The 10,388-nt window shown below is 33.6% G+C and overlaps 1 protein-coding gene across 1 annotated transcript; it reads right to left on the reverse strand.

Annotated features, from left to right (window-relative positions):
* Window positions 1-7,957: 7,957 nt before the first annotated feature.
* Window positions 7,958-9,952, reverse strand: LOC136971015 (gastric triacylglycerol lipase-like). The gene is made up of 9 exons (XM_067265501.1): window positions 9,776-9,952; window positions 9,499-9,700; window positions 9,150-9,264; window positions 8,923-9,082; window positions 8,777-8,869; window positions 8,565-8,711; window positions 8,433-8,504; window positions 8,294-8,362; window positions 7,958-8,201 (listed from the first exon to the last, which is right to left on the reverse strand). Exons 1-9 carry the CDS (start codon window positions 9,950-9,952, stop codon window positions 7,965-7,967), a joined length of 1,272 nt encoding a protein of 423 aa, XP_067121602.1. The 3' UTR covers window positions 7,958-7,964.
* Window positions 9,953-10,388: the final 436 nt, after the last annotated feature.

The raw sequence follows: 10,388 nt of genomic DNA on the forward strand, positions 1-10,388 counted from the left end.
GCTTGCGCCATTTGGGACAAAATTGTTGCATTAGACCTCTTTCTGATGTTATAACTATGCTCCTTGATCCTAAGCCCTAAACTTCTAGTGGTTACTCCAATGTAGTCTTTTTTAACGCCCAATTGCATGTTCTCATACGGAATTTTATAAACTCCTGCTTTCTCTTCTGATTTTATACCATCTTTATCATTCCTGAGGATTTTGTATAAATTAGGCGCCCTTTTTAAAAGCATTCTCGAACCTTTTTTGTGTGCAATCTCCTTCATGACTGCATTCATACCTTCCATATACGTTTTTATTAAACCATCACACAGCCCTTTGTATATTCCCTCCCAATCCAAGGATCCGTATAAATATAAAATTGCGGCTTTCAGAGCTTTAATAAGAAGAGCTTTTTTGTATTGTGAAAGAGTACAAGACAGGAGGAAAGAAATAAATAGAATAATAGACGTAGCCAAGGCCCTAGGTTACCAAAAAAGTACGATTCTGGGAATAATTAGGAAATATGAAGCCAACATCGAAAAAAGGTTTTTTAAAAATGCTCCCAATAGAAGCGTAAAATTTACGTATAATGAAAGTATGAATGCAGTCATGAAGGAGATTGCACACAAAAAAGGTTCGAGAATGCTTTTAAAAAGGGCGCCTAATTTATACAAAATCCTCAGGAATGATAAAGATGGTATAAAATCAGAAGAGAAAGCAGGAGTTTATAAAATTCCGTATGAGAACATGCAATTGGGCGTTAAAAAAGACTACATTGGAGTAACCACTAGAAGTTTAGGGCTTAGGATCAAGGAGCATAGTTATAACATCAGAAAGAGGTCTAATGCAACAATTTTGTCCCAAATGGCGCAAGCGCCAGGAGCTATAGTTAAATGGAATGAGGCGACCATCATAAACCCTTTATCTTCTCCATCTTTGGCATTGACAGCAGAAAAGTTGCAGATTTATAGGAGTAGATTACAAGAAGGCTGTCTAAATGCGAGGGACGCAGAAAGTCTACCCTCTGCGTGGAAGTTCATGGTTAGGAAGTTTAATAAGGGCTCTAACCAATAGTTATAGCGGTTTTATTGAATGTCTTAGTATTGCATTTATTAATACTTATATATTCGTTTCTTGCATGTTTATATATTTTTATGTTTTAGTTTTATTGGTATTTATGTTGTCTATTTAATTTTTTGTTTAAATGTTTCTTATTAATTTTGAATTTGAATTTTGTGTTCCAATGATAGAATTTTTAATTCAAATGTATTCTAAACCTGAAGATGGCCTGTGAATCAGGCTGAAAACGTTTGTTTGTTTTAAATAAATTTATATTTCTCGGCAAGAATAAGGTGTTAAGTGTATGCATATGTTTCGACCTTCTTTGAACAATGAATTTTTAATTGCTATTTTTGTATAAGCACTTATAGTTCACAGTTATAGCTGATAGAGTAAACACAAATTGTGGTAGATTAAATTTTTGAAATTTATTCGATTGATTTCTTATAAATGGAATATCATATTTTACTTACTGAAGTTTACTTATTTTCAAAATTTTTCGAACAAACTTCAAAAAACAGGAGAAAAGAAGAAAGCAGAAGTTTATTTGTTTTCTCCTTCAACAAAACGGCGCCAACAACGGAAACATTCAACACATTCAACAACGCATTCCAACAATTGGTTACTTTCGACAAATACATTACATTCGTTACGTCAAAACATTAATCGATTTGAATTATTTTGCTTTAAAAATTAAAGTACAGTCAAACGTGTTTTTATGCGCTCTTTTTATGTGCGGTTTTTTTTGTGCGATTTTTTATTTGTGCGGTATAGTTGGCGACTAGTCTCGTGCGATTCGTCATGTCTCACGTTTACTAATTATAGCTAAATAAACTTATTATAGCATAAATGCACTTATTATAGTAATATTATTGCATGAATATGCGAAAAATGAAATTATTTACTTTTTAAGTCAACAAAACACCATTTGGACAAAAATATGTAAAGCAGACGATAGACCAGACGATGCAGTCAAGTGCTGACATCTGTTGTCAATAAATTCTATTTCGTACGGTTTTGAGTTATTTTCTATGTGAGACTTTTTTTATGCGGTCCCTATTGACCGCATAAAAAATATTTTTTTAATTGTGTTGAGAAAACTATTTTGTATAGCCCCTCGTGAAGTTTCGTGCGATTTTTTTTATGCGTTTTTTTAATGCGGTCCCTATCCCCCGCATAAAAGCAGGTTTGACTGTATTTTATTTTGTGATAAATAGAATTGTTTAAATAAAATTTACACATGTCGAGTGAATTCATTTATTCTAATGTTTTCTGGTGTATTGGAAAGTTCAAACAGGAATTTGTAGTACACACTTAAACATGGAATTATTTTTTCCTTTTTTAATGTTTTTGGGTTTATTGGACCCAAAAGGTAGAAATTTGGAAATAACTTGGAGGGTCAAATTTGATTGGATTTCAATACTTTTCATTGTTGTGTATAGGTGAATCATCAGTGAGAATAAAGTGCATTTTCAATCCACTAATATTTTACACCATTAGAAAGAAAACAATATGCAAAAATTAAAAATATAATTGTAGTTTTTGATGCCGTGCTGATAATTTTTCTTTTTTAAAATAAAAACTGGCCTCATAAGACACCATGTTTATAGACGTGTTTTTACGGAGAACAGCGGGAATTTATAGGTCTTCAAATTTTTCAAATTGCAGCCCAGCAAAATGACCGGGATCGCGCGTCGAACGTTGGCAGAAATTTCCGACCTCCTACGGCCGACCTTGAATTTTACTTTTGTTCTCGTTGTAATTATGAGTAAGCATAAAATTGCTGGAGAGAACGAATCGTATAGGGGGACACGCTAAGTATATTCAGGCTTTTATTGATTTGTTAGCATGTGCATTGTGGGGAACACGTGCAGTACCTCATCAGTCCTTTTTTAGTTTAACATCAGTCAGATTACAATTTACATTTGATTAAACATTATAAAGTTTATGGATTTTTTTAACTATAACTTACTGCCACAACTTCCGAACATTTTCGAAAAAGTCGAAGTCTCCCGAGTTTTCCTGCCGCAGACATCGTTTTTAATTAAAAACGTATAGCATTTTCCTAATTTTAACTAATCGACATTCACCCAGCTGGCGATATATTCGAAATAAATGCATTTACTTATTTATTTTACATTTTTTTTTATTATTACTCAAATACGAAGGTTGTCAACACCGACATTCCATTGCCACGTGCGAGAGATACGGAAGACTTTATGCACAAAATATTTGGCACGGCCTTAGCCTTCTATCTCCCTGCATAGCTTACGTAAGGCTGCATCATTTGATATTTTCTTATTTTAAATAAGTAAGGAGAGAGAGATTTCTTCTGGCATCTCGAGTACCTTTGTCCCACTCCCATATTTATCGTCGTAATTTTTCCAAGTAAAATTCCTACTTTTTACTTTGCATTAAAATATTGGAGATTTATAAATGTCCACAGTCTCTGTCTGTCTGCCTATCATTTTATCTCGAGAACAGAGTTAGATAAGTGAAACTCGAGACCAGATATGGAAACCTTTGGGGTAACAAGCCCTTATTAAGTATACATGAACTTCCGATACAAACCAGAAGTCACGCTATTTTAATTCAAAAACTTTCTCCCGAAAGGAGTTAGATAGATGACCGGCACGACTCCGTTGCCAACGGGAAGGCACGAAGTACAGGGGCAAGTCACTACTACTGTAATTTAAGGTGGGAAGCATATACACTAAACTCTCGGATTTCGAACTTCTGGCTTTTCGAACAATTCGGTTTACGAAGAAAATTTTTAACGTCATTTGTCCTGTTTGCCGTACGATAACTCAGTTGCCGAAGAAGCTATTAAAAATGCAATATAATATTATTTATAAAATATAATAGAGTACAGTAAAGCATTTTTAGGCATTTTTATGCATGAAACACAGCTAAAGATAGAAAAAGGGCATTGCTTTGGAGGTCGGGAACGGATTCATCCATTTTATATCGTTTCTTATGGGAAAATTTGTTTGGGTTTGAGAGCAAATCGGATTTCGAATAACTTTTAGGAACGAATTAAGTTCGAAAACCGAAGTTTGACTGTATTTTAACCCGTCATCACGAAATTAAAAATATTATTAAAAATTGCAGCCCTTCATTGTGACCATGTCACTATAAATAATTTATAGTTACAAATATTTTACTTATTCCAGTTTGATTTTTGAACTTAACCTTTAATATCCGATTAATGTTCGTATTGTTTTCGAGTCGTAATGTAAATTTATTTTCAATGGTTAAGAAGTATTTCCAGCAAGAAATTTTAGACTTTAATTTCAATACAACAACAATTTTGGTTTATTTGAATTTTCGTTAATCCAGATAAACGGCGTTCGACTATAATTACAAAAGAAAACTATTCCAAGTCGTTCTGTTATTAATTAATAAATTGGAAAAAAAATACATTTATATAGCTTAACTTCAATAGATTTAAGATTTAAAAACAACCACTACAGGTATATTTGTTTAAACAATTTATCGTATTAAAATATTTTGTTTACACAGAGTTTTATGTTTGTGTTTATAAAGACACTTGGTTGTGTTCTCAATTAACTTTGTTTTGAAAATTCCGTTACGTCAGACGATATTATTCTATTTCATTTCGGATTTTCGTCATTTATATATATATATATATGGTGTCTGTGCATCGCTGAGCTGAGCGTTAAGAGGCGTATGTAGAACTCAGTTTAAGAAAACACGAAGAACTTCTTATAACATATAAGGACGTACACTTTAATATAATACAGAGGACGTTACAACACAAAGAACACTAACAAATCGTCTTGAGGCGGACATGTCGTAGCTTCTTCCTTTCCTACTCTTACCGTCGTCGTCTTTTTGCCTCGGGGGAGAAGAATGCGCTTAAGCTTCGTCTTTTCCCGCGTGCGCCAGAATGGGTGCGCACGACATTCGGCTTGACCATGTCGCTAGCGCGGGGGACGGGCACCACATATATATATATATATATATATATTTAGTTATATTAAAACTTCTTGATATTTTTCTACAAAATTGATTTTTGTCTTTATTTAAAAATTAGACTTGGTCTCGTGGTTCTAATGTTCTCGGAACTTGTTTAGTTATCTTCAATTATATATTTTCGCTGTTTTTATAATTTCTAACCTTTGCTAATAAATTATTATTTGAAAAAGTTACGTTAGTTAATACGTGAAAAAATTAATTACCGGGTATTAATTAAATTGTACTCTTTTCGTACAATCTTAAATTCTTAATTACGTAAAATTAAGAATTTGAGATTGAGAGCCAAGAAAAACGCTTATAATTTGAATTGAATAAGTTCTATATTATTTTCGGCAGTTCAATTCTCTTATCCTTCGATTTTATAATCAATGAGGTAAATAGGCTGGGGTACAGATCGTCGCCATCTTTATCTAGGCTGTTAGGGCCCGTTACCATTCTAACGAGTATTCTTTACAGTGTTTAATTGGGGGAACAATCTACCGGAACCTTTTTACGTGTGAAAATCTGTTACCTCAATTCGATTGATTTTGCAGTTGTTTTCTGCGTCTTTAAATATTATATATTCATTTTCTGTTCCTAGAAGGATTGCGCATTCGAATTTAAGGACGAGTTAGCTATAATTTACCGTGATTCGAAAGGTTAAATATTGTGAAATAAAATCACAGAAAAATAAAGATATGAAAGAATTTTTACGAAAAACATAACAAACGTAAAGCAATTATTAGACAATTTCAAAAAATAGAACTTTTGTTTCTCGATTAGATAAGAAATTCGAATTTAGCGAAGCAGATTTGAACCACTCAGAAATATTTAAATTTGACAATATCGACAGAAATTTACTCGTTACGCAATTGGTTAACGAAATAAAATCGATTTAAATAAATAAAAATGGGTACGGATACAATAGACAAATAACAAACGCAGTCGTGTTTTTTTTTTAAATATTTTGTTTATCACATCCTGTTATTGGTGTCGAACGGTTAAACTTTTGTCTACGTTTTGACATTTAGGTATTCCGGTTCGTTCGTACGTCGAATAACAAAATTTCCCCGGCAAATTTCGGTCGGCGCTAATCCAATCCCCGCTTAATCCGAATCATGTGTTTTAGAATTTTAAATCGAGTCAATTGTAAATTTCGCACAGTTTTCAATCGTGTTCAATTGCAAAAAGTCATTGAATAGAGAAGAAAAACCAGAAGCTATTCCAATTGTTAACAGATTCATGAATGGTCTAAAATGGCCCTTCGTGACCGAACACAAAGACTGAGAAGAAAGCCATTCGAAAAACTGACTGATAATTTCGTGGCTGATAAATATTCCAGCAAAAAGGATAGAAGTCATAACGTGTTTTTAATGACTAATTTGCTAAGTTCAATAGGGCTAGGGCTAACAGATAATTTTAAATTGCAGTGTTCGTGCAGACCTGTCTATGTTCTTATATTTTATCGAAATCGAAAGACAAATCGTGGTTGTATTTATATTATAATTAATAAAAGACGAAATTTACTTTCAGTTTATTAAATTGGGGCTCAATAAGGTTTGCCATCCCTGCTATAATATAATTTCGTAAAATGTAACGGGCATTGCTTATTTTTCTAAATGTATATTATGTCATTAACTGCCATTTAAAGACGAATACTTACAGTTATTATCCTTCTGTCGTTTCAAACGTATGTTATTTTATTGGACTGCAATTTTTAAATTGCAGACCCATAAATGCCCATTAGTGTCTATCTGTGTGCCTGTTTTTCGTTAATTTCGCAAACGAAGACAGAGTGATGAAAGTCGAGACCAGATAAGGAAAGCTTAGGGACAGGAGGCCCCGAGTAACTATATTTGAACACTTGGACCAGAAGTCACGTGATATCAATTCACAATTTTTCTCCAGAACGAACTTACTTGTTAAATAGATGACTGACACGACACCACTGTTATGGGAAAAAGTAAGATGTACAGGGGCAGGACACTATTAAAATCGAGAGAATTTATTTTAAATTAAATAAATTTAGAAATATGATTAAAAATTGCAGCCCGGCATTGTGTTAGTTTCACCATATTGATGATGAAACAAATAGGATAAACCTATATTTTACCATTACTCAGTTGATTAAGAATTAAACTAAAATTAAAATTCGGTTTAGAAAATCTAAAAGGTTACTTTACTACTTAACTTTTGAAACGTCAATAGCCTATTATACTTTCATTTTGAAATTGTAAAAAGTGAATAATATGTCACAGCATTGTTTGTCAATCATGTAATCTGTTTTCAAAATTTCGTTGTTGTCGAACAGAAATAATAAAGGCCGGAAACGTGCGCAAAATAGAGTTAGACCGCTGTTTATCTAGAAACATTTTAATCCGGATAAAATTACGAAATGAAAATGGAAAACTTCCGCCATTGCTAGACGGATATTTGAGCAATGACGCGTGGCATTGAGTGTAGAGTGCGCTATTTCAGGACGGATTACCGACAGTTTAAGTAAATAAAACATTGTTATAAGCGTAGAACTAATTAATAGAATTGGTCAAATTCTTCTAGAAATGTTTCCAAGAACATGTACTTTAGCAAAAAGCAAAATATGGTAGTTTGTAATGTTTCCAGCAATCCACTGCGCTTTAGTAGCACGGGATGATAGTTAATGAGTCAGAAGTGTATTGTTAAATTTTTATTATTATGTGATTTCTGTTCATATGAAAGTTTATAAAAAAAAAAATCTGGAAACAAGAATACCAGAAAATTGGTGATGTTTCTCTGTTATCGTCAAATATTAATTTCGTTTTATTTCCGTTTAAAATTAATAAAAATACATAAAACTCACTCATCGCTTACTTTTTTAACTAACAGTTTGATACACAAAATCTCTTTTGATCGATTTCTCCGAAATAACATCGAAAATTACGTTATTGCATACAAATTGTAAACCTTTAAACGTTTTTCATTACTCTAATTAACTCGTCGTAAACATATTTCTTTGCTTCGATTGCCATTATGAAGTCTAGATGACCCCATTCTTCTAATTCCACTTTATAGTCTGCTGCCAAATTTTGGATCTTCTCTCGAAGTATACCCACGTCTTTAGGATCGGCCAAATTGTCGTTTGAACTCCAGAAAAGCGCAATGGGAGTGCGAATATTTTCTACTTTATACTCGGGAGGTGTAGGCTAATACATAATTATTAAATTAATACAGGAAGATGAATATAAGAACGATTACGGACATAAGGATAGCTATGGATAAAGGATTTGTCACCTACCTGATTGTAGGCTATTAAGTTTTTCTGTTTTCCGTAATCGAATTTTGGAAACGATTTGGAATTAATTCTCTAGGAGAGATAGAAAATTATTATTCTTATTGTATTTGAACTAGAAAATTTTCTTAAAGAAGCGGCTTACCTGTCCAAGATGAATCATATTCTTCGTAGACGTACCTGCAGGAAAGTGCGAAAAGTAGACGTCCAAACGAGTCTAAGACACTTTATATTAGCCGACATTAAACTAAAATTTTCTCAACAATCAGATTCTTACCTTATTTACTAGAGACGAATCTCCATTTATTACATAATAGGGACTGGAGCATAACTTATTTCCTAATCCACAGCCACCGAGTGCAAATAAATTTGTAATGTAATCATTTGCCAAAAATCCTTTCTTTCCTACAATCTTAGTTAAAAGCTAAAAAGAATAAAAAGTTAAAATTGTTGATGGAGAAGACACCGAATAGTGTAGGACATACTCACATCTGCCGGACTAGTTAAAGGGGCAAATACCCGTAAAGGATTTGTCATGTAGCCGACTGTGGCCACCGGTGCTAGCGATAATACTATTTTGATCTAAGAGGTTAAACATGTTAATTTCGAACAATACATTAATTTACTCAGATAACATTTTCACCTGCCTTGTTATAGCCGGGTGTCTCGGAGAGAAAAGCGTAGGCGTTAGTGGTGCCCTGTGAATGTCCCACGTAATATAGTTGATTCTGTTTAGTGACGTTCAAAATAAAGTCTACAGTGTCGGGTAGGTCGTACTTGGCAAATTCGTCGATACTAAAGAGCAAACATTAATTATTTAATATATCTACAAACGATTTAAAGTCTTCCACTTTTGACTTACGTGAAATTCCAAAATCGTTCTTCTTCGGGTGAATATTCGATATGTTTTTTGGAATAAGTATTGCCTCTCTGATTCCCCAACCAGACGTCGTAACCCTCGTCGGCCAGAATAAAACCTAAACATATTTTTAAAACTTAATATTTAAAGCCGAAGAACCGTTATAAATATCAGAAATATTCATAAAGACCCGAAGATTATAAACGTCTTCGTCAATCCAGACTGCTTTTAATCCATCGAAGTTTAGCGTCAAATATTTACTTCGATGGATTAAAAGCAGTCTGAATATTCGATAAAACAGAAATGAATTGATAGAAAATATCACGGGAAATTCCCGAAAACGAAGTCTTACCCAGGCTCTGGTGGGGAAAATTCATCACCCAGTCGGCGGAAGATCCGAAAAGTCCGTGTTGCAGGTACACCACCGGACGATCCGTGGCGTTTTGTTTACCCGATAGGCCACGTGGTATCCTTTGGATTCCCAAGACGTAACCGTCTCTGGTCTGGACGGAATATTCTTCCACCGGATAGCCCTTGCTGCCGATCATTTGACTCTAGGATAAAAGACGATTTGACTGACAGAAATATAATAACTTATCGTGGGAATAAAAAATCAAATTTAAATTTACCACATTTCTGTTTACGTCGGGATCCTTATCTCGAAACGCGGGTAAGATATTAAATAAGTCGAAACAACTTGTCAAACCCCAGCACAAAAATATCAATAAAAGACGGGCAACCGAACGATGCATTTCTCTAACAATTCTACCAAATACTGTACTAAGGAATAACGATTCTAACGCCATTTATACTGTCTGTATCCGATATACACTATATAACTCTACCGTCTTACGTAATGTGTCTCGACTTCATCGCCGTTTAACCAATGTCTGTGGATACGTTAATGTCTACATGTATTGGTGTAGTTTATTCACTTTTAATTGTTTTTAATTGATTCGGATCGGAAGATCGGTGACTTTATACGTGTACGTCATTGCCGGTTTTTCTTTTTCGAAATTTATGTAAATAGAGTAAACTATCGGAGGGTTAAGAGCGGCTTGCGATTTATTACTTGTTTTCATTGCAAATTTTTGTCTGCCTTCTTAAAAACAAATTTTTCATTGTTTCTCTATCGCGTCACTACGTATTGTAAATGTAATATTTGACGTAAGCGTGCAAATATTACATTTACGTCATGGCTTGCAAAGCGACTGTCCGATAACGCATATATTAAAAACATCT

Source organism: Centruroides vittatus, unplaced genomic scaffold, assembly GCF_030686945.1.
Source record: "Centruroides vittatus isolate TY-2023 unplaced genomic scaffold, ASM3068694v2 contig_2259, whole genome shotgun sequence".
Taxonomy (NCBI): Eukaryota; Metazoa; Arthropoda; class Arachnida; order Scorpiones; family Buthidae; genus Centruroides; species Centruroides vittatus.

Coding starts and splice junctions, on each gene's coding strand:
- LOC136971015 (XM_067265501.1), bottom strand. CDS start 9,952: ATGGCGTTAGAATCGTTATTCCTTAGTACAGTATTTGGTAGAATTGTT. Junction 9,701..9,775: donor CCGACGTAAACAGAAATGTG/GTAAATTTAAAT, acceptor CTTTTATCCTAG/AGTCAAATGATCGGCAGCAA. Junction 9,265..9,498: donor TTTTCCCCACCAGAGCCTGG/GTAAGACTTCGT, acceptor AAATATGTTTAG/GTTTTATTCTGGCCGACGAG.